At 43.4% G+C, this 22,331-nt stretch overlaps 1 protein-coding gene across 1 annotated transcript in view; it reads left to right on the top strand.

Annotated features, from left to right (window-relative positions):
• Nucleotides 1-22,331, top strand: part of WASHC4 (WASH complex subunit 4) — a 59,137-nt gene that overhangs the window by 16,741 nt on the left and 20,065 nt on the right. The window contains exons 8-19 of the mRNA XM_083182289.1: nt 2,698-2,740; nt 10,137-10,240; nt 12,712-12,832; nt 13,223-13,346; nt 13,427-13,554; nt 14,302-14,462; nt 15,458-15,584; nt 16,550-16,675; nt 17,462-17,569; nt 18,588-18,734; nt 20,555-20,634; nt 22,032-22,137. Coding sequence (XP_083038415.1) covers nt 2,698-2,740; nt 10,137-10,240; nt 12,712-12,832; nt 13,223-13,346; nt 13,427-13,554; nt 14,302-14,462; nt 15,458-15,584; nt 16,550-16,675; nt 17,462-17,569; nt 18,588-18,734; nt 20,555-20,634; nt 22,032-22,137 — 1,375 coding nt within the window. The remainder of the gene's footprint in view (nt 1-2,697; nt 2,741-10,136; nt 10,241-12,711; nt 12,833-13,222; nt 13,347-13,426; nt 13,555-14,301; nt 14,463-15,457; nt 15,585-16,549; nt 16,676-17,461; nt 17,570-18,587; nt 18,735-20,554; nt 20,635-22,031; nt 22,138-22,331) is intronic.

Genomic DNA, 22,331 nt, shown 5'->3' on the forward strand with positions numbered 1-22,331 from the left:
GCGCCAGCCCCCCTCCCAAAGCTGGTGACCAAAATGGGGTCACTTGTGGGGGGGTTCCACTGTATTGGTGCTTCGGGGGTCTTGCTAATGCGACATAGCACCCACCATTCATTCCACCACCAAATATCACTCCTTCCCTTCTGAGTCCTGCCATGCACCCAACTGGTATTTTTTGGTCACATGTGAGGCATTGCCGTACTCGGGAGAAATTGGGGCACAGATTTTGGGGTGCTTTGTATCCTTCATTCCTTGTGAAAATGAAAAATTTTGAGCCAGAACTGCATTTTTCTGTAAAAAATTACATTTTTTTACACAAAAATGCAGATCTGGCTCAAAATTTTTCATTTTCACAAGGAATGAAGGAGACAAAGCATCCCAAAATCTGTGCCCCAATTTCTCCCGAGTACGGCAATGCCTCACATGTGACCAAAAAATACCAGTTGGGTGCATGGCAGGACTCAGAAGGGAAGGAGTGATTTTTGGATTTTGCAGCACAGATTTTGGTGGAATGAATGGTGGGTGCTATGTTGCACCAATACAGTGGAACCCCCCCACAAGTGACCCCATTTTGCAAACTACACCCCTCAGGGAATTCATCTAGGGGTATAGTGTACATTTCAAACCCCCAGGGGTTTCACCAATTTTGATACAACTGAGCTGTGAAAATGAAAAATTAATTTTTTTTATTTTCACTGCCCAGTTGTACCACAATTGGTGAAACCCCTGGGGGTTTGAAATGTACACTATACCCCTAGATGAATTCCCTGAAGGGTGTAGTTTGCAAAATGGGGTCACTTGTGGGGGGGTTCCTAACTTTTAGCATCTTATGGTGCCTAGAAACCTACATGGTGCCTAAAAAATAATCTCATAAAAAGGAGGCTCCAAAATCAAGTAGGTGCTCCTTCTATTATGAAGCCTGTGGTTTGGTCACCGTGCACACTAGGGCCACATATAGGATATTTATGAAAACCAAAGAATTGGGGGAATCAATTTTTAGTCACATTTCTCTAGTAAAATCTACTGTATTCGTTAGAAAAATGTATTAAAATTGAAACTCTGCAAAAAAAAAGAAATTTTGAAATTTCACCTACACTTTGTTTTAATTCCTGTGAAACACCTAAAGGGTTAACAAACTTCCAAAATGCTGTTTTGAATACTGTGAGGGGTGCAGTTTTTGAAATGGCATCATTTATGGGGGTGTCTCACATACAAGTCCCTCAAAGTCACATCAGAACTGAACTGGTCCCTAAAAAAATCAGTGTTTGAAATTTTCTTGAAAATTTGAGAATTTGCTATTCATATTTTAAGCCTCCTAGTGTCCAAAAAAATGAAAATGAGGTTGAAATAATGATGGCAACATAAAGTATACATATGGTCTATGTTAGTTATTAACTATTTTGAGTGGTAAGATTATTTGTCTCACAAGCAGAAAATTTAACATTTTGCAAATCGCAAAATTTTCCATTTTTTTACGACATTTTGGTATTTTTCACAAAAAAACACAGACTGTATCGACCAAAATTTACCACTAACTTGAAGTACAATGTGTCACGAGAAAACAATCTCAAAATCACTGGGATAAGTAAAAGCAAAAAAAAGTTATACCCACTTAAGTGATACATGTCAGATTTGAAAAAAAGGGCTCTGTCAGGAACGCAAAAACTGGCTCTGTCAGGAAGGGGTTAAACCGGGTCAGAGCAGGTTTTACCACTTTCATACTGCACGTTTTAAACAGTGTATATTACTGGTTAATTACCGTTTTTGTACCTTTCACATTGAAAATGGTAATCCAGAAATAAGTGATCTGACGCCTTCCAGCCATGCCAGTTCATGCAGAGCTCAGTACCAGCAGCAGCACCAGTGCCACAGCCAGCAGCAGACGAGACCATATTGCCTGCCTGTTAAAAATGCACCTATAATATCATGAATGGCGGGCACTGCCCGCTGCCCGGACTGCTGCAAGCTGTCAAGTACCAGGGGAGGGGTTGTGCAGGGCAGGTGGTGGTGGTGTTGGGGGGGTGGTTGTAGGCCAGGTACCAGGGGAGGGGGGGGGGGGCAGGATAGGTACCAGGAGAGGGGGAGGACCAGTGAGAGATCTTAAATACCTTTTAAGGCCCTTTCTAACTGCCAAAAAGCGGCTCTTAAACGGGTAGGACACTGCTTTTTACCCGTTTAACTAATACTGGCATTTGTTAAACGGGTAAAGCACCCTGGAGCTTTCCCACTGCAGCTCTACCCATTTAAAAAGGCTAAAAAAACTGCAATTTACCGTTTAAGAGCTGCAGTGGGAAAGGGGTATAAGGCTCCATCCAGATTTGTGGCTATTTGAGCCTTTTGTTTTCTCTTCTAGGGCCAGATGCACTAAGCTTCAAAAGTGATAAAATGGAGAGTAATAAACAGCCAGCCAATCAGCTCCTACCTGCCATGCCACAGACTGTGTTTGATAAATGTTAGGCAGGAGCTGATTGGTGGTAGTTTATCACTCTCCATTTTATCACTTTTGAAGCTTAGTGCATCTGGCCCCTAATGACGTAAGGCTTTGCCTACTGACATATCTTTTGCTAGTGGTTTGTTGCTTCCTCCAAAAATAGGTGTAATAAATCTTAAATAGCTGTAATATTTTAGATTTATTTTTATATGTATGTTTTATAGTAATCGTCACGATTTTTTATAGTAATCTTCCATGATTTCTCACAGGAATGAAACCAAGATCATTGAGACATCTGGAGTTCATTTTTTGGTAAGGACTTGCATTTAGTTTACATTTATTAGTATAGCCTGTTCTGTCTTTTAATGTATAATTGTTCAGTACATGGATGTTTCTCTGCATATCTATTTTATTACCCTAGATAGCATTAGTAGTTTCATGATCAAAAATGTCCGTCAATGCTCTGTGGTAGGGGGTGGATTATTAGGTCAACAGTTAATAGGTTGACCATTATTGGTTGACATGCAAACGGTCGACACATGAAAAAATGTTGACGCGGCTAAGATGACACATGCAAAAGGTTGACATGGAAATGGTCGACACGTTTTTCACCGTTTTTGATGTCTATGCTGACATGGACTCCCAGTTAGTGTCATACATCCCCATTGCATGGCTCACTTCGCTCGCCATGCATATGTTTCAATTGAGAGGGCACATTATATCTTTAAAAAATAAAAAATGGGACACCGCGCCACGATTACACATTGTTACACTCCATGCCAATCACACATTACACCACACACCGTAATTCACTTTACACTATACGCCACACCATAATGAACCTTACACTATACACCACACACCATAATGCCCCTTACACTATAGGCCACACACCGTAATACCACTATATGCCTCCAGCTGCTGTAGTACAAACCAGGCGGTAACACTCCAGCACACTCACGGGTACAAACTAACTCCACAATATGTCCTGGCCAGTTAATTAACTAATGATAAAAGTGCTGTGCAGTAGCAGTGGTGCCGCTACTGCTTTTCCTTGTTGGTGTATACGGTGGCAGATCCTGGGGAGCAGGAACAGGATGATCACCCCTTTATAACTTTTCCCAATGGAGTGGTGCCACGGCCCATGCTGACAGCTGCTCCATCACTGGGTTGTTATACTCTGCCGCAAAACGGGATGAGTGCTATAATGTACAATAACCTGATTGTGATTCCCTTCTCTCCCTTCCCCTGGATTCACCACTGGGTGTAGCTTAGAGATTTGGCATAAAAAAAGCGGCACAATCTTACTTATCAATTTGGGACATAAGAAAAAAAACAACTTGGCTCAGTAGATATTATATTCTTTATTATTGACTTTTTTATTTGTAAGGTGACAAAGTTTCCGCAGCACCATATAAGTATCTATACAACTACAAGTCCCAGCACATGTACTCTGACTAGCCTGACATTAGTCAGGGAACATGCACATTATTGACATCTGCAGCCACCTCACCCCATATATATGGGGCAACCAGATATTTGCACCAATGTGGGAGAGCATTTCATCACCAGCCCTGCAGACAATTCTGCCTCCATTGATTGCATTGCTTATTAGAACACAATGGTCCCTGGTATTTACAAGCCAGCAAACCAACAAGTCTTGCAATGGCAGCCAATAACAGAACTTCTCTCATGCACGGCAGTCCTGTATGCCCCTCTGAGCAGGGATTTGCTGAGCCCTCTTGCTGTGTGGCCATGTGAGGTGCTGTAGGTAAGGGCCGGGCTGAATCTCCAGGGCACTCTACTGACCCACTTGAGGGAAGAAGCCCTCTGGCTATGCTGGCTGATGTCTGTGATGGGGAAGGACAGGCTGCTCCCGCCTATCATAGCAGCAGCTTCCCGGCGGCGGTGCTCCCCGCAGACACTGCCAGCTCCCCCAAGCTGCCAGGTCCCGCCATTAGGGTAACTGTAATAAGCACCGGCGGAAGTGGGTGCCTGTCACAAATGGCAATGGCAGCGGGTCCCGTCATTAGCGCCGGCTGCCGCGGGTCCCGACTCCCTACATTAATGTCAGTGACAGTGGACCCTGTCATCACCTCGACAGCAGGGGTGCCTATCATTACTGCTGACGGCAGCGGAAGTAGTAGATACAAGGACAGCCTATGTAATAGGAAATGACAGCGGGGGAGGGAAGCGGACTGCTGGAAGGGCTCACACGGCCACGCTGTTCTGAGTTGAGCAGCATGTCCGCTCTTCCAGCTGACAGGCCATTCAACTCCTTGGCTGAGAACAGCATATCAGCTTTTCCAGCTAAACCCTCTACCCGGCGGAAGGGCGCACAATAAAATCAATTTAAAGGGCAGGGCGGATTTTCAAGTTTAAAAAACGGGCAGGGTGCGGCGCCCTGCAAAACAAAGCTGGCGTGAACACTAGGTGCGGTGCCTCGCTTCACTCATCCCACAATTATATTCTCCCTCTATGCTGACATGAATGGAAAGGTAAGAACAAGTCGGTTTAAAGGTAAAATCATGAGAAACTCATGTTGACAATTTGTCAGTGTTGACCTATTGCCAGTCAACCAATAGTAGCCTACCTATTGACTGTAGACCTAGACACTGTAGGCTTATCAACTGGAACCACTGCAATTATTAGGAGCAGACCTGACTATGGTCACTTTCAAAAAGAATTAAAGACAGGTGTTCTGTTTTGGTGCATGCACCTAATCACATATGAAGCACCATCAAAGCTGTGAAATAACCAGGGACATTGAGAACTTTGCAGTGCTTCTGATTCCAGGTGCAAACATGGAAATAGCAGCATCCAGGATCAGGGCAGGGCTACCTAAATGTGCCCATACACGTCCCGATACTGCCGATGCGATGTGTGCTTTGAGATGCGCGCTCCCGCGGAATCCCATCGCATAGTACAAAAAGTATGTGCTGCACATACTTTTTGTACTGTCTTTTTATCGCATTGCATGTGCAAAAATATGGCAGTTTTGGGACGTGTATTGGCACCTTTAGCCTGATCACACTCACATACAGATGGAGCCCCTGCCATCCTTGGCCGGGGCTCGCCAGACCCTCCCCGCTGGCGAGCGCTGGTGGCAGAAGTTTCACTGAACTGGCGCGTCCCAGCCAGTCTCCACTTCAGGGAGATGTTCAGGGTTAGGGGGGCAGCAAGGGCGACGGCGGGGGAGGTGTCGGAGACCGGAGGAAGGCTCCGTTGCCCCCTGGCGGGGCTGGAGTGATGGCGGGGCTGGCGTTAGAAACGCCAGCCCTGCAAAGCTAAGGCCAGCCCCATCTGTACTTGAGGGAAAATCTTAAGTTAGTTGTGTTTTTCATATGTTCTATGTCTGCAAAGTTTATGGAGTGATTAAGTGCCCCTGCAGTACCTTTAGGAAAAGGGAAGGATAGCCGGTCACAATATAATAAAATATTCTGCACAAAACAAATAGTTTTTTTTTTGCAACACATTAAAATCCCAGAATAAGGAGCGAAATCAGCTCCAGAACAGTATTAAAGAATTAATTCAGAGGTGAAAGATCCTTTTGTTAATGGAGATCTGTGTTGGACATGGAATTTCATGGGGAAGATGTATTAAGCATTGGAGAAGTGGACCAGCGGAGCTCCTACCTTTTCATGTTATAGAATGTACTTGATAAATGCTACCTCAAAGCTGATTATTTGGTATGGGCTACATGTTCACTGGCCCAGTTCTCCACTCTGTTCACTGCTTTGTACATCGGTGCCCAGGTCTCTTAAGCTGAATACACGTTAGATGATAATTTCAACAAAATTTGATAATGATCGGTCATAACCGCATTTTAGTGTATAGACGCTGTATAGTTAGCAAAGAACACTCCCGTGGACCGTTAGCAATGTAATCTGTACATGCAGCTCAATCTGAGGATATCGTCAACGACCTCCTGGATGTGGCCATTAACCCTTTGAGTACCAACATCTTTGAGAGATGCGCAAAAAATATCTGCTAAAATGCCAACATCTCTGTGAGAGATGCACAAAATATCGGCTCGAATTGCCAGCGTTGCACACATTTGTTATATACATCCAAATAAAACATTGTATAAAAAAAATTACATTTCCTGTATAAGGTAAACATTATAGGTCATTATGATGAATTATATGAATGCTTGCCAATTTTCACACATTCACTTGGCACTCAAAGGGTTAACTATATCGTTTTTGAAATCCATCAATGTATCGCTTTAGGAATGAAGCTGCTTAAACAGAGTTTACCTGACAAATTAAATGGTAAAATATTTCAGAGAAATGCCATGCATCTTGTATGCGGCATTGTATTCCCATGCAGTCTGAAGGAGCAACATGCAGGAGACCGCTCTGTGTAAGAGAGCTGCATGTTGCTGTAGTCCCAGCACTGAGACCAAAGCCCTGTTCCCACCGATGGCTAGCTGAGTAAGTTCCAGCTTATGGGGCCTACACACATGCCAATATTAAGGCATTTTCTAAGCGACTTGGCTTAGTTTGGCAAAGTCCTTTGAAAATGCCCCTACATTGGTGTAGGGGCTATTTCGACAGCAGTGCGCGTCACTGTTGATGGTCAGTGACCATCAATCTCGCTGGTTGCCGGTGTTCTCCACATGTTACATCTGCCCCACCTGCAGTGCACATAGTTTTGTCCATTTGAGACGGAATTTGCCTTTGCGAGTAAACCAGAATAAGGGCCAATGAACGATTTTGGTAAAAGCAGATGGACTGGCTCCCACTCCACCATTGTTAAAGATCGATCGTTTATGTGTAATAGTTGGTACAATCATTCACTATTTGACACCAAATCGTTTCTCCAGGAGTTCTGAGGAAATTGTTAACCATATTGGATCGTTTCCCAAATCATTATTGGGGTTATTCTGATTCACTCGGAAAGGCACAATCGCTCTCTAATGGACAAAACCATATGCAATGCAGGTGGGGCTGATGCAGAGAGAGTTAGATTTGGGTGTTTTTTTTTTGTTGTTTTTTTAATTGAAGATTTTAACAATAACAAACAAAGCAGCCCCAAAACAAACCTCCCCATAACCCCCCACTCTGGATACCAATTAACTACTAACTATACTAACTAATACACTCATCCCACCCAATTACAGACGGATAGAAGACACATGGACTAACAGGGGCAGGGACCTATTTGAGTCCCAATTAAAGGATATCGCCAGTATGGACTTACTGGGGCAAAGAAAGTTTGGTGTACTGTACAGAGAAGCAATATAGCAGGAAATTTGAGGGATAGTAAAAATAGAAGCAAATTATATTAAAACAAATAGGAAATTAAATCCAATGTATCAAAGAAGTAATATGGAGGAGAAGGAATTATCAACCTGGCCAAGCCTATGTCCCCTGCAATAGCAAGAAGATGACAAATCGTATTTTGTGAACCACGATACCCCCAAGGTAGAGCTGAAGATGTTTTAACAAAAAGTAAAAAACCATCCAGTCCATCCAGGGATGCATGCACAGGCATGTGAGGTATCCAAGAGTATAATGCTGGAGCCCAGGTTTACCCATTGCAACTGTAGAAAAGTCTCCAGTACCAAAGGCAGAAGTAATAACTGATGTAGTAGAAGGCACCTTTGGAAGTCCAAAGGTTGAGGCGGTATAGGCTGAGTGTATACCAGAGTTACAGGATAGAAAGATGGAGCCTCCACTTGTTCAAATGCAAGAAGAAGCCTCTGAATAGATGCAGTAATGGCTTGAAGTATGTTCTGCAGAGATACAGACATCATGATTCAGGAATGATGTCTAGAATGAAATGTAGTGACAAGATGGCGGCGGCTAGCACACTGCCAAGACTCACCAATTATAAAGGATAGTCTCTCCAATGCCAGCAAGCGATGAGCATCCAGGTAGACCTCAGTTGCACAGTGAAATGCAGTGGACGAATAATGGCCAGACTAGACACAGTCCAGACAGTCTAGCTACACCATCCCCAGGATGTCTGTTCAGTGGGGCAGTGGGTAATAAGAGGAGGACATAGCAGGGCAGCCACCTGAGAACTGCGCCGCAGGTTGAAGCTCCCAAGATGGTGTCCAAACTCACATGTAGATGAGTCGGGTGGACAGGATTAATCAGGCCCAATAACCTGTCATGGTGGCGCACCTCAAACCAGCAGTCCATTAAGAAGGCACAGCGGATAAACACTGGAGAGGCGTATCGCCGGACAGAACTCCCAAGATGACGCCGGCCGTAAGAGCACCGGAGCCAGTGCTAATCAGGCCAATGGGTCTCGCCGCACCTGCACCAATCTGCCTATAAGTATATCAAGCAGCCTGGCAGCAGCAGGGGAACACCAGGGATCACGGTGAGCAGGGCAGGAGTCTCCAAAGTCCCGCAGGCAGGATATATAACAGGATTAATACGGAGCTCAGGCCCCCTGCATCCTTCTACTTTCTCAGCCAAGCCATGCCAGATTTGGGTGTTTAATTGTTTCTGTGCAGGGTAAATACTGGCTGCTTTATTTTTACACTGCAATATAGATATCAGTTTGAAGTACACCCCTCACACAAATCTAACTCTCTGCACATGTTACATCAGCCCCACCTGCAGTGCATATGGTTTTGTCCATTAGAGAGTGATTGTGCCTTTCCAAGTGAATAAAAATTATGTTTATGCACCTTAAAGGCCCCCATACACTAGCCGATTTTGGTCAGATTTCAGCCAGATCAGTCGGATCTGGCCGAAATCGGACCAAAATCGGCTAGTTTTGATGTCCCCTCAGATCCGATGCGCGGTCCCGTGCGCATCGGATCTGCGTCGGGTGGTCGGACCTGCTGCACGTCCGACCACCCGACTTGGGACCTAGTGGGGCGGCGCGGCGGTAGAGGGAGCAGGGGGGGGCTGGGGACGCTGCGGGGGACACAGGCGGCATAGAGCCGGGCAGGGGGAGCCGGCGGGAGCTGTCAGTACGGAATAAAAAAAAAAAAAGCCCATACAATGAATGGGCGGCCTGTGATTGGCTGAGCGCTCTCTCAGCCAGTCAGCAATTGGCTGAGAGAGCGCTCAGCCAATCACAGGCTGCCCATTCATTGTATAGGCTTTTTTTTTCTATCACTGACAGCTCCCGGCTCTATGCCGCCTGTGTCCCCCGCAGCGTCCCCAGCCCCCCCCCCCCCCGCTCCCACTAGCAGCCCTGCTCTGTAGCCCCCCCCCCCCCCCTGCTCCCCGGGTTTTTTACATGTGATAAATCGAGACGATTTATCACATGTAAAAAATGGCACATCAAGTGCCAATCTAATCAAGCTCCCCCGGGGAGCAGCCGGGGAAGCTCAGGGGGAAGTCGGGGGCGACTTGTCCTAAGGACAAGTCGCCCTAGTGTATGGGGGCCTTTAGAGCGGGAAACCTTCATGAGGAGGAATCCATCCCTTTCTACTAAGTCCCATGTGCTATCTAGGTTCAAATAACTCCCATTCCATTGTTGTCCAATGATACTCTTTATTTTATTCCATTTTTGCAACAAAAACACGTTTGAAGAAAAAATTATAATAAAATAATGCCCATTCTGTGTATATGAGTTGCTATTAATAATAAAGAACAAATGAGCCATATACTAAGTAGTCCAATCAAAGTCCTGTAAGTCCTTATGTTGTGTTGGTGGCACTATTCTTGGAATTTTCTTTTTTAATAATTATATGGCATCCATTGACGTGTAAAGTGCTGTTTTTGTATTCCCCCAGACTATGTATAAGCACCTGGGGGAGCTGCTGACTGTATTGCTGACCCTCGATGAGATCATAGAAAACCATGCTACTCTGAAGGATCACTGGACCATGTATAAAAGGTTGGGCAAATCTTTTTGTTTTAAAACGGCACTAAAGCACATTTCATAAATTCCTTCCTAATTTCAGTTTCTCATTAAGCTCTGTCTTGCATACCTATTGTGGGAATACTGAATTATGTCCTTTTATTTCATCTGTTCTAAATGGTCAGCCCGAAAGCACCCTTATGTGCTGGCTGTAAGTACCTGCTGTGGCAGTGATGTCAGAACACACAAATAGAAAAATGCAAGTGTACTTTATTTAAAGAAACAGATATATGTGTGTGTGTCAGGCAGGAATCAAAACAAATATCACAAGCTCTCTGCCAACAGCCTACTACTCCATTCTATCCTGAAGGGACCATGAGCATAGTCTTCCCTGGAGCACTGTTGATCCCTGAACCCATGCTATTATTTATCTGCCAGCAAGAAACAGACTGGGCTGATTCAGTCCTGATCGCTGCTGTGCAAATTTGCAGAAGTCTGCGATCAGATAGTCGCTGCCCAGAGAGAGTGAAGTCCCCTGTACAAATCTACAAATGACTTTCTAATCCAGTCATGTCCAACGTTGGCCCTCCAGATGTTGTGAAACTACACATCCCAGCATGCTTTGCCACAGTTTTGCTATTAGAGAATGCTAAAACTAGAGATGTGTAGTTTCAAAACATCTGGAGGGCCAACGTTGGACATGCCTGCTCTAATCGATCACTGATCCTGCACATCTATGTGCAGCACAGTCACCATCAAATGATTTTCCCAGTCTGTGCAAGTGTGTGTAACTCTCACCCTTCCACAACTGTGTGACATAAACAGGCTGCTCGGGGCTTGAGCTGATGTCACACTCCCATATAGCTGTCTGCTTGCCGTACAGGCCCTGATGCAGAGATGTAAGCATATTTATTCCCAGACGCATGTTTTTGTAAGCAGTGGCTGTGTGTAACTATACACATATCTCCACTGTTTGGATCTGTGTCACAATACCCAGCGGTTGCGTACAAAGATGCGGCATCCACAGAAGTCCAAGAAGTACAAGAAGTACAAAAGCCATTAGAACTGCGTGAGGGATTGCAGGTGCAAGCAGTAACATGCCCACAAAAGATTCACATGTCTGTACTTTTCACTATATCTCCCCCAATCTGTCCCTCACTATCAATCACTCAATGAAGAAGTCCTCTCTGCGACTTCTATTATAAGATCATCGCAGCACATTTACATATTAGATATACACAAACTAAACTTTTTTTTGCAGTGGAACGATTATCTGTGGTCTGTGCATTCTCAGTCATGCTCATTATCTTGAAAAACCTTTTAGGCCAGTGGGTAGCACAAGTCTTCTGGGTGCTTCTAGATGACCGAGTTCCCTCAGATTGCTTAGATCCCCCAACAATCACAGGTAACAGTAGCCTTATACATGGGACATGTTAGTAACTCTAGCAGCACAAATAGAGCCACCCTTGTGACTTTTTTTAATTTAATGTACAGCAGGGCTGGCCAAACCGGTCCTCGGGATCTAGTAACGGTCCATGTTTTCCACATCACCTAGCTGGTGCACAGCTGTAGTCATTACTAACTGTCAAACCTGCTGCATTCATTGGTACTATAGATCCACAAGAATACATGAACTGTTTGGAGATCTTTCACAGGTTTGGCCACCACTGATGTACAGTAATGCATCGCCTTTCAGAATAGATACATTATTATAAAGGATCCATGTTCAAAGGAGGAATGGAACAACATTCATGCAATACAATTTAAGTGATGTTAGAGTTCCGAGTTTCTGAAGGTTGGCGTGTGCTTTTTTTTTTTTTTTTATACTGTGGTAATGATTGTGACTTGCTGTTGGAACTGTGGCACATACAGGTGGAGCCAAGCTTATCTATCTGGCTCATGCGTCCCATTGCCATGAATGGGGTGCGCAAGAATCTCACACATGCACATATCCTATTCTCGCGAATGGCGCACTGAGACAGAAAGCTCCGGCTTGCCGGTCGGATAGATCAACTTGACTCCATCTATAGGTGTTCACAGAAAGATAACCAATATTGGAGCTATGTGAGATAAGCACAGGTGAACATCATGACAGAACATTGCTTATATTGGGCATAAGCAACGTACAAATAAAGTGGCACTCCAGCAGGAATTTCATCTGGCAGCCGCGTACACTGCAGATAGTGGCCATACACTGTGAGATCTCTGTGTATTTGCCATCCACGCTCCACCCCCGGGGAGGAAACCTTTCCCTGTTCTTTGCCATGTAAAGGAACAAGTAAAAATGTCCATTAGTCGCCTGTGGTAGAGCATTCTTTGCCTTATGCGGGCAACTTTCAGCTTAGAAAATGTAGCATTGGACAGATATGCAGTAGGATGTTTTTGTATTGGTCGCTGAATATGCTACAACTGTCTTTGCGGATAAGTTGCACGTAGTTGTAGCACATGTTGTGGTTGTTGTTTAAAGCTGTGCATGTCAATTGGTTCTCTCTGTTCTTGTTCCTAAGACTATTAAAATCCGTACATCATAATCCGGGGAAATTTGGGATTCAAGAGGACAAATTGAAACCCTTTGAGAAGCTGCTTTTAAAACTGGAAAGCCAATTACTTGATGGCATGCTATTTCAGGTATGATGACGGAACTTGATTGAGTAAACATGGTGTGATTGCACAGACTTGTTATGGAGAGTATGGGGGTGATTTTGGGCAAGTCTGGCTGATGCTTTAAAGCACCAATAATTTAAAAAGCAGAACCAAGTTGGTGCTGTAAAAAATTGGGCAGACTAGCTGGCATTGGGAAGATGTCTCATCTCACAGGCTATTACATTGCCCCTTATAAGTCTACCACTGAGAATAATTTGTCAGTCTCTAGAACTCTTACATGTATCTATAGTTTCTACTCTCATTCTAGAATCAGTGCAACGTCAATGCTCTTGAAGAAATGGAATCTCCTGTTGCGTGTTTTTTTTTTTTTTTTTTACCTGTACATGATACTTGTTGTTGATGCGTGTTTCACAGGGCTGTGTTGAACAACAGTTTGACTCTACCAATGGCGGTGTGTCGGTCTCCAAGAATGGGACATTTGCGGAAGAGTTTGCACATAACATTCGCACAATATTTTCTAATGTTGAAGTTAAACTTGGTAAGTTTTTGTCGCAAAAGTAATGTGATTTCTTGGCTTCTGTTGTAAGGTTTATATTAATTAAATATTTCTATCTGCAGGAGAAGCCTCTGAAATTGATCAGCGAGAGAGATATGTGGGGCTCTGTGGATTGTTTGTCCTTTACTTTCAGATATTTCGTACAGTGGACAAGAAGTTATACAAATCTCTCCTAGATATGTGTAAAAAGGTACAATATATGTTTAGTTTTTTGATACATGATATGTTAGCTTCTTTCCATCAACATAAATGCTGCTATGCACAGTTAATTGAAGCAAAAGTTTTTTAATTTTATCGGTCATCATGAATAAACATCATCTTGTGTTTAATAAAAGTGTCAACAATTCTTTGGTTTAATATTTATTCAATACAAATGTAACTATTTCACCTGCCATAGCATTTGTGTTCTCTCCCAGTAGAGTTTGTGTAAGGACGGAACACCCATATAAAATGCACAAAAAAAGTGAAACCTCAAAACTATCAATGTGCATGTAAAATGTATATTCAATAACATATTAAGCAGGCTTCCTGCCATGCCAAAAAACACCTCAACAATATTTTCTGCTGCAAGACTGTTAAGTTATAGGTTTTTGCCTTTAAATGCAAATAGGTTTTGGTTACTTTTTATAGTGAAGGACTGACTAATGTGCACATTTTATGAAGCCACCAAGAGCACCAGATATATCATAGCTTAAATATAATTGGCTTTGTATATTTCATTTTATATTGAGAAACTAGATGTAACCTTCCCCTTTAGCAGTAGAAGAACACAGATGATGCTGTTTCACCACTAGGAGGCAGGGCACGGATATCCCCTCTTCCCTACAATGCCCATTTCCCTGCTCTACTTCTGTTCTTTTCCAGTGCTCTGCGACGCAAATGGGCACACAGAATTTGCATTTACTTATATGGATATATTCTCAATTTGTCTTTCTAGGTTCCAGCAATCACTTTAACAGCCAATGTAATTTGGTATGCTGATAGTTTTCTAATCCAGAAGGTTCCAGCTGCTGCTAAATTAATGGACCGGAAGAGTTTACATTCCATTAAGACGCAGAGGGAAAGCTATCTACAAACAAAGGCTCAGTCCCTAACCAAGTGGGTCCATTTCATTACCACAAACCCCTGTGCAACAATGCTAGCTATTACTGTACTCTGCCTATACTTTTGCTCTCTTACCAAAGCAATTCCCATATTTTTCTTGATATCATTTATTGTAATATAATTTTCATGGTTGTCCAGAATGAAGTTCTAGTTAATTCATTCCTTAACTATAGTCGGTCCTCACACAATCCCAGCAGCTCGTGTTTTCTGGATTTCTGCCTGTTGAAAACAGGTGGATTAAGCCACCTGTGCATGGTTAAAGAAATCCTGAAAAGCCGTGAGAGGAGCACATTTTGACAATACTACCCTGATGGGTGATGTCTTACAGAGGCTTCATTTAGTTATACTTAGTACTTAGAAATATTTTTCTTGTGTTCACTATTTACTTTTGATTGTGGCCTTCACACAAGAACTGCTAATAAAATAATTCAGCTTTGATAACTGGTAGTGGGAGTCATGGTTAGCTGCCTGTTCCCATTTTGAAGATGACTGGCATGGAAGCACTAAGGCAGGCTTTCCCAACCACGGTCCTCAAGGCACACCAACAGTGCAGGTTTTGTAGATATCCAGGCTTGAGCACAGGTGACTTAATTAGTACCTGAGGGATACTGATTAAACCATCTGTGCTGAAGCCTGGATATCACTAAAACCTGCACTGTTGGTGTGCCTTGAGGACCGTGGTTGGGAAAGCATGCACTAAGGCATCAGGTTTTATTCAACAGACAATGGAATGAATAAATTGTTGTCCTAGTTAATCTGTTAATAAGAATCTTTAGAAGTGTTTTTTTCTTGATTTTTATTTTTTTATTTTTATTGCGTGTGATGAGAGTTTTTCTTTTTATGTTTCAAGGTCCCCTTTTTTTACCACCTGTGCATAGAGTATAACAATTGCTTCATGCAGTTTAATTACAAAATAATTCCAAGAATTTAGGGGCTAATGATCTTAGCACTGCTCCCGCCACTCATTCATTGATTTCTGTTTCTCCAAGAGATGTCCAGTCCTATTATGTACTTGTGAGTGCTTGGATGATGAAGATGGAATCCATTTTGTCCAGAGAGCAGAAAACTGAAAAATTTGCTGATGACCTGACCAACAGATGTAACATATTTGTACAGGTAATTTAAAAAAAAAATGTAATCGCTTAGCTTAAAGCATGATATTATAAGGATCTAATTTAACATGGCTTTGAGCGATATTCAATGCTGCCGGCAAGAGGGTTTGTATGGCGAGGATAGCCTTTCGTGAAAATAAGCCATCCTCGCTGTCAAACCCCCTCACTATATTCAATGTAAGGGCCGAATCACTGCCTTCAGAGACAGACGAGGTTCAACACAAATGTAGCAAGTCCGACGCATTTTGTGATGAGCCTCACTATTTTAATGGCCACATTCGCCATTACCACATCGCCTCAGGGAACAGACAAGGAGGCAAACGGCAAGTGAACCAGATTCGTTGAATACCCTGGATGCAAGCTATCTGCACTTCTTTGTGCCATTGGCTCACCATCAGGGCATTGAATACCACTCATTATGTTAAAGTGACAAAGTTTCAAAATCTGGGGCAGATTTATTAAGCCTGGAGAAGTGATAAAGTGGCTGTGATCATGTAGCAGCCAGTCAGCTCTTAACTGCCATGATACAGGCTGGGTTTGACAGCAAGGAGCTCATTGGCTACTGCGTTATCACCTTCCACTTTACCACTTCACCAGGCTTAATACATTTGCCCCTCAAGGTTAGATGTATGAAGCAGTGATGAGGGAGAAGTGATCCAGAGGAGAAGTGGACCATGGCAACCAATTGGCACTGAAGTGACATCTATAATTTGCATAAAATTATACAGAGCAGCTGATTGGTTGCCATGGGCCACTTCTCCTCTTGCTCACTTCTCCTCCATTTTCACTGCTTCATACATCTACCCCACAGTATCTTAGATTGTTCCAAATTCAGGTTTGAGACAGTCTGTTGTACTTGGACCTTGGCCTGATATTTTGGGTGATTGTTCCTCCAAAGTTACCATAAAACATAATCATTAGTTTTCTATTCTGATTCAACATTTCTATATGTGCTTCTATATCTTTCAGGGTTTTCTTTATGCCTGTGGCCTTAGCAACATCATCAAAACGACTATGAACCTGTATATGTCTATGCAGAAACCTATGACCAAAACTTCAGTGAAATCATTGTGTAGACTTGTAGAACTTCTCAAGGTACAGTCTTTATTTCCCTTTCCATGATAGTCCATTTTAGTTTATAATAATTTACTGTAATATCGTTATCAAAGTAAAAAAGTAAATGTTTTGGTGTTATTGGTTTGTGAGGACACTTCTAATATTGTTGAAGGTACAAAATTGGATGTTATGCCAAACTTGCACTGTGATACGTTACCATTTGGGAATATTGTCCCGATGTCACAACTTGACCCTGATAACAATAATAACAATTATCCAGCAGATTAGTTAATATGGGTTACTACTATTACACTAAAAAGTGAAACCGTGATTGAGAAGATATCAATAATTGCCCAATAAAGCAAAAAAGTGGCTGCCTGAAAGTACCACGTATTAAGACTGAACGCCAGTCTTAGAAGGTAAACTTTAGACGAAGAAAGCGGTATCCATGAGAGCCATATTTGCTAAAAAAGGATGTATAATAAATTGCCCATAGGACAGATGGGGAAAAAGTATTTTATTAAAAACAAAATGCAAACCATATAAATTACCCAACCATACAGGAACAAAAAGGAATGGGTTGACAATGTTCTCAGCAAAGGAGGAAGTTGTGGTTTGCAATTGTATGGATAACAAAGGTGTGTCCCGGGTTGGACAGCTCGACACCACCGCAACAGGCGTGTTCAAATGATGGTGGAAGTTCAGTCCCTTCCAAAAACATAGTAGTCAGCTACACGTAAACTGTCCAAGTTCTGCTTATGATGTGCAGGCAAAGTATGCAGCTTGCTGCTAATTGAAACTGAAAGTAATGTTTTTTTCCTCCAGGCTATAGAGCACACTTTCCACAGACGAAGTATGATGGTTGCGGATTCAGTGTCTCATATCACTCAGCACCTACAGTATCAAGCTCTTGCTGCCATTGCTGTTGCAAAGGTAAAATTATTTAAAAGCAAAGGAGCCGTGCAAAATGTTTCTTTGTCTTTTAAAGCCTCAGCTCCTTCTGCTTGAGTAAGGTTCATAGGGTTAATTTTAATTTGGTGGACATGGAAATGGTGGACACACAGGTTGACATTTGAGTTTTCCTGTGTCAATATTATATTTGATCACATGGACCCACAATGTTTCCAATCATAGTCCACATGGATAGTAAAATATAACTAAGTAAAGTCATGAAACTCGTGTCAACCTAATGCATGTTGACCAATAGTGGTTGACTCTCGACCTAGTGCGTTCCAACCCAGATCCCCAATTGCTGTTGATCTCTTAATGGCTCATTTACACCAAGTTGCTAATGTTTTCTGTGCGTGTGATGGGGAATGCCTGAATGCACCTTGTGCACAAACAAGAGCATTGCTTCCTGATGATAGTGGCGCTGCCCTGTTTACATACTAGCATACAACAATGGTCACTACCACGGCTGCTATCAGATATTGTGGGGCACAGGACTAATGAAACAGGCAGGGCTCCCACCTACAGTATTTAGGAGGAGCTGTTGCACATGTGTGGTTTAATAGGTTGAAAGTGTCTAGGTCAACCCCATAAAAATTGTCATAGGCAGGCAGATCTTTTTGCATTCTAATGGTTATGTGTGATAATTGTTTAGCACAGTGGTCCTCAACCTCGGTCCTCAGGACCCCCCAAACAGTTCACGTTTTCCAGGTCTCCTCACAGAATCACAAGTGAAGTAATTAGCCCCACCTGTGGATCTTTTAAAATGTGTAGGTGAATGAGTGCACCTGTGCACCTGCCGGGTGACCTGTAAACCATGAACTGTTAGCGGGGTCCTGAGGACCGAGGTTGAGAACCACTGGTCTAGCAAGGCCATCCCCACCAACTTTAGAATTATGTTATTTATTTGTTTTAGTACTCACTGTATGGCCCATGGCTATCTGGTTAGTTTATCCTCTCCCATATTGTGAATTAACATTGCTTTTATGTTTCATTAATGCAGAAGAGAGTCATTTCTGACAAGAAGTACAGTGAGCAGCGCTTGGATGTTCTCTCTGCCCTAGTCCTGGCTGAGAATACTCTGAATGGGCCTTTTACAAGGCAGAGGAGATTGGTGGTTGCACTAGCATTAAGTGTGGGAACACAGATGGTAAGAGTTTACGGCGTGCACTACTGTACATTATTACATTGCTGACTTCTTCTCTCCATGATCTTAATGTACTATATGTGGCAGTTTGGATATGTAGCCATGGATGCATGTACAGCTTTCTCCCCAACAAATGTTGCCAGGTGTGGGCAGCATAATACTGCAGTAAGGACAATGGCTAGGTCAGCAGTCAAAATGAGTTTTTAATGCATTTTTTATTTTTTGCCGACATGTGCTGACAGGCAGTATTTCACGCCCTACCATCCACTAGTGCATGTAGGGAGAAAAAATTAGTGTGTCGAGCGTAGCAAGCCACCATGTCCCGAAGCATGGCGAGCGCAGCAGTACATTTTGACAATGATGACATTTGGGACAAAAACTCATTTTCACTGTCGACCTAATGGTTGTGTTGACCTTCCAAATGTGTCGACATTAGCCATGTCAACCTATATTATGTGTCAACTTAAGCCACATTGACCTTCAGTGGTCAACCCAATGCATGTCAAATCGAATGTGTTAACCCAGTGACCCATACCCCTTATACGGTAGTTGCAGTCAGTCCAGTAGTAGCTGGAAAAGGTTATTTGAGCTCAGTTGCTGAAAGTATCTGCCTCATGTTTTGTATTCTTTGTATGACAATAGGTAGTTAAACCATAAGATGGCGGGACTTCCATTTTTATAATAATGCCAAAAAAGCCTCAGGTTGGTCATGGCCTTCTGTATAGAAAACTCTTAAACAAAAACAAAACTGGGTATGTTTGGCATATTTGGAAGTCTTGCTGTAAATTGATAAGTGTCTAAATATAACTAGAAGTCTTAAACGCAATCGCATTAGAACAAATGATGAGATCTGACCACTCGCCAACAAGATGTAGAGTTATGTCTGTTTCTGTGAATTCACTTCTTGCCTTTGCAAAGTTTAGACAAATGAAACTGCACATTTGAAACAATCATACAGGAAACTCACAATTCTATGTTTATATATGTTATGTCCTTTCCCTCAGTGGCCTGCAGGGCAACTTCCTGTTGTTGTAGATTATCAGAGACGTACAGGGGCATCACACAGCAGAGAGGAAGATACTGTGCAAGTTCTGTGGCACAACAGACCCCAGCAATGTGAAAGGGGGTTTTGTAGACCGTACTGCAATGTCAACAGACAGCCAACTTTTGTCACTGGCCTTTTAATCTGACTCTACAGTATATTTTGCATTTCATAAAAACCAGCCATTGTAACTGGGTAATTTTTAAAATAAAACTGATGTCTTATGATAATATTCAAATGTAATAAATACGGCAGCTCACCAGCTGCTTGGACATTAGAAAAGGCCAGACGGTGAGCTATACAATGATGGTTGACCATAATGGCTGCTGAGACACTGCCCTTCTCTACAGTGTACACTGGCTGGCTCTGTCTGTCAGCCAACCGCGTGATAACTTTTATACTGGGGTGGAGCTAAGTTACTGCTCAATCTGCTGTCACCTGTGACGCAGCTAATAACTCATGCATTGCTGGCATTTCTGTATAGTGTGTAACACCACCTCAGTGCATCTGTTACTCTGAGAAACTCCAGTGCAGCACGAGTTTTTGGCCACGTCCTAGAACCAGGCAGGATGCTAAGAGAGTAACTGCCTGGGGAAGAACCCTAATGTATCTTCTCTCCACTCAGTGACAGCAGTTGTATGTTCTGCGGACTGTGACGTGCATGCAGACTTTTCATTTTTCTGAAGAAATGTAGTCAAGTATAGATAGAGATGGTTATGAGATATTTGAGAGAGATGGATTTAGGCACATACATTATTGCTATTCTTATTATATTTTATAGAAAACGTTTAAAGATGAGGAACTTTTACCACTCCAGCTTGTTATGAAGAAAATGGACCTCATAAGTGAATTAAGAGAAAGGTAAAAAAATTAGATCATTGTGTTTTAAGTTGAAAGAGTGTTTTTAAGTCCTGATAAAGGGGGAAAAAAACCTGTACAATACAGTATCCCAGCATTTGTGCATGTTTATATATTCAAATTGATTTAAAATTTAGAGTACTTTGGTGTCTGGTGCTTCATGTTAATATGGTCTTGTGAATAGGCTTTCTATTTTAAATCTTCATAAGGACGATGATTGCCTTGTTCTTTTGGTGGCTGAACTGTGTTTAAAGGCCCCCATACGCTACGCGATTTGCCCCCGATTTCACCCGATTCTGGAGGATTGGGCCGAGAAATCGGGTGAAATTGGCCAAATTGCGTAGGGTATGACAGCTGATCTGATCCGATGCGCGGTCCCGTGCGCATCGGATCAGATCCAGATGTCGGACGGTCTGCACATAAGATTAATCATGTGCAGCGGTCTGGGGGAGCATCAGGAGCAGGCTGGGAGTGGGGACCTGTCCGGGGAGCGGCAGGAGCAGGGAGTGGTCCGGGGAGCGGCACGAGCTGTACCTGCAGGCAGGGAGCGGGGACCGCGGCGCAGTGCAGACTCAGAGCAGAGAGACCGGGGGTGCGGCGGGAGAGTAGAAAGAAATCCTGTTTAAAAGACTGTGTGGCCTCTGATTGGCTGGGAACTCAGCCAATCAGCGGCCGCCCAGTCTTTTGAATAGGATGGTTTCTATTCTCCCGCTGCTCTGCGGTCCCCACGGCAAGCAGGAGAATAGAAACCATCCTATTCAAAAGACTGGGCAGCCGCTGATTGGCTGAGTTCCCAGCCAATCAGCGGCCGCACACAGTCTTTTGAATAGGATTGCTTTCTAATCTCCCGCCGCGCCCCCGGTCTCTCTGCTCTGAGTCTGCACTGCACCGCGGTCCCCGCTCCCTGCCTGCAGGTACATCTCGTGCTGCTCCCCGGACCACTCCCTGCTCCTGCCACTCCCCGGACAGGTCCCCACTGCCAGCCTGCTCCTGATGCTCCCCACTCCCAGCCTGCTCCCGCCCCCACTCGGACCGGTCCCCGCTCCCACGGAACGCTAGCTCCCCAGCAGCTCCCCGGATCTTTACATGTGATAAATCGCATCTGATTTATCACATGTAAAAAATGGCACATCAAGTGCCACATCTTATCAAGCTCCCCCGTGGAGCTGCCGGGGAAGCTCAGGGGAAATCGGGGCTGACTTGTTCTTAGGACAAGTCGCCCTAGTGTATGGGGGCCTTAAGAGCGCAAACTAGTCTGATAGATATATATTCAAATGATGGCAAATTATCTAGAGAGTGTGGTCATTTGCTGATAGTCTTGTCCCATTGTACCTGGCATGTCTGTCTGTGGTAGTCCTTGCTGAAGATCAGTTCTAGATGTGATGTATTTTTAATTCTAGAGTCCGGGCACAGTGTGACTGCTGTTTTTTATATTGGCACCGAGCAGTATTCCCAATCTATCTGGATGATGTATATGACAATGCTGTTGATGCATCGAGGTTACATGTGAGTAAGCCTTTACAAAATGCTCTATAGCGGTGGAAACATTAACTTGACGCATAATATTTTGGGGTACTTGTGTATTATCACGGCGCCCGATTTTACTATGTACGCAAACGTGGTGAAATTGCATCGCATGCCATTATCCTACATGTATATTTGATAGTAGCCATGTAGAAATAAATCCTGCATTCTTTTCA

The sequence above is a fragment of the Crinia signifera genome, chromosome 4 (assembly GCF_055691185.1).
Source record: "Crinia signifera chromosome 4, ASM5569118v1, whole genome shotgun sequence".
In the NCBI taxonomy this organism is placed as follows: domain Eukaryota; kingdom Metazoa; phylum Chordata; class Amphibia; order Anura; family Myobatrachidae; genus Crinia; species Crinia signifera.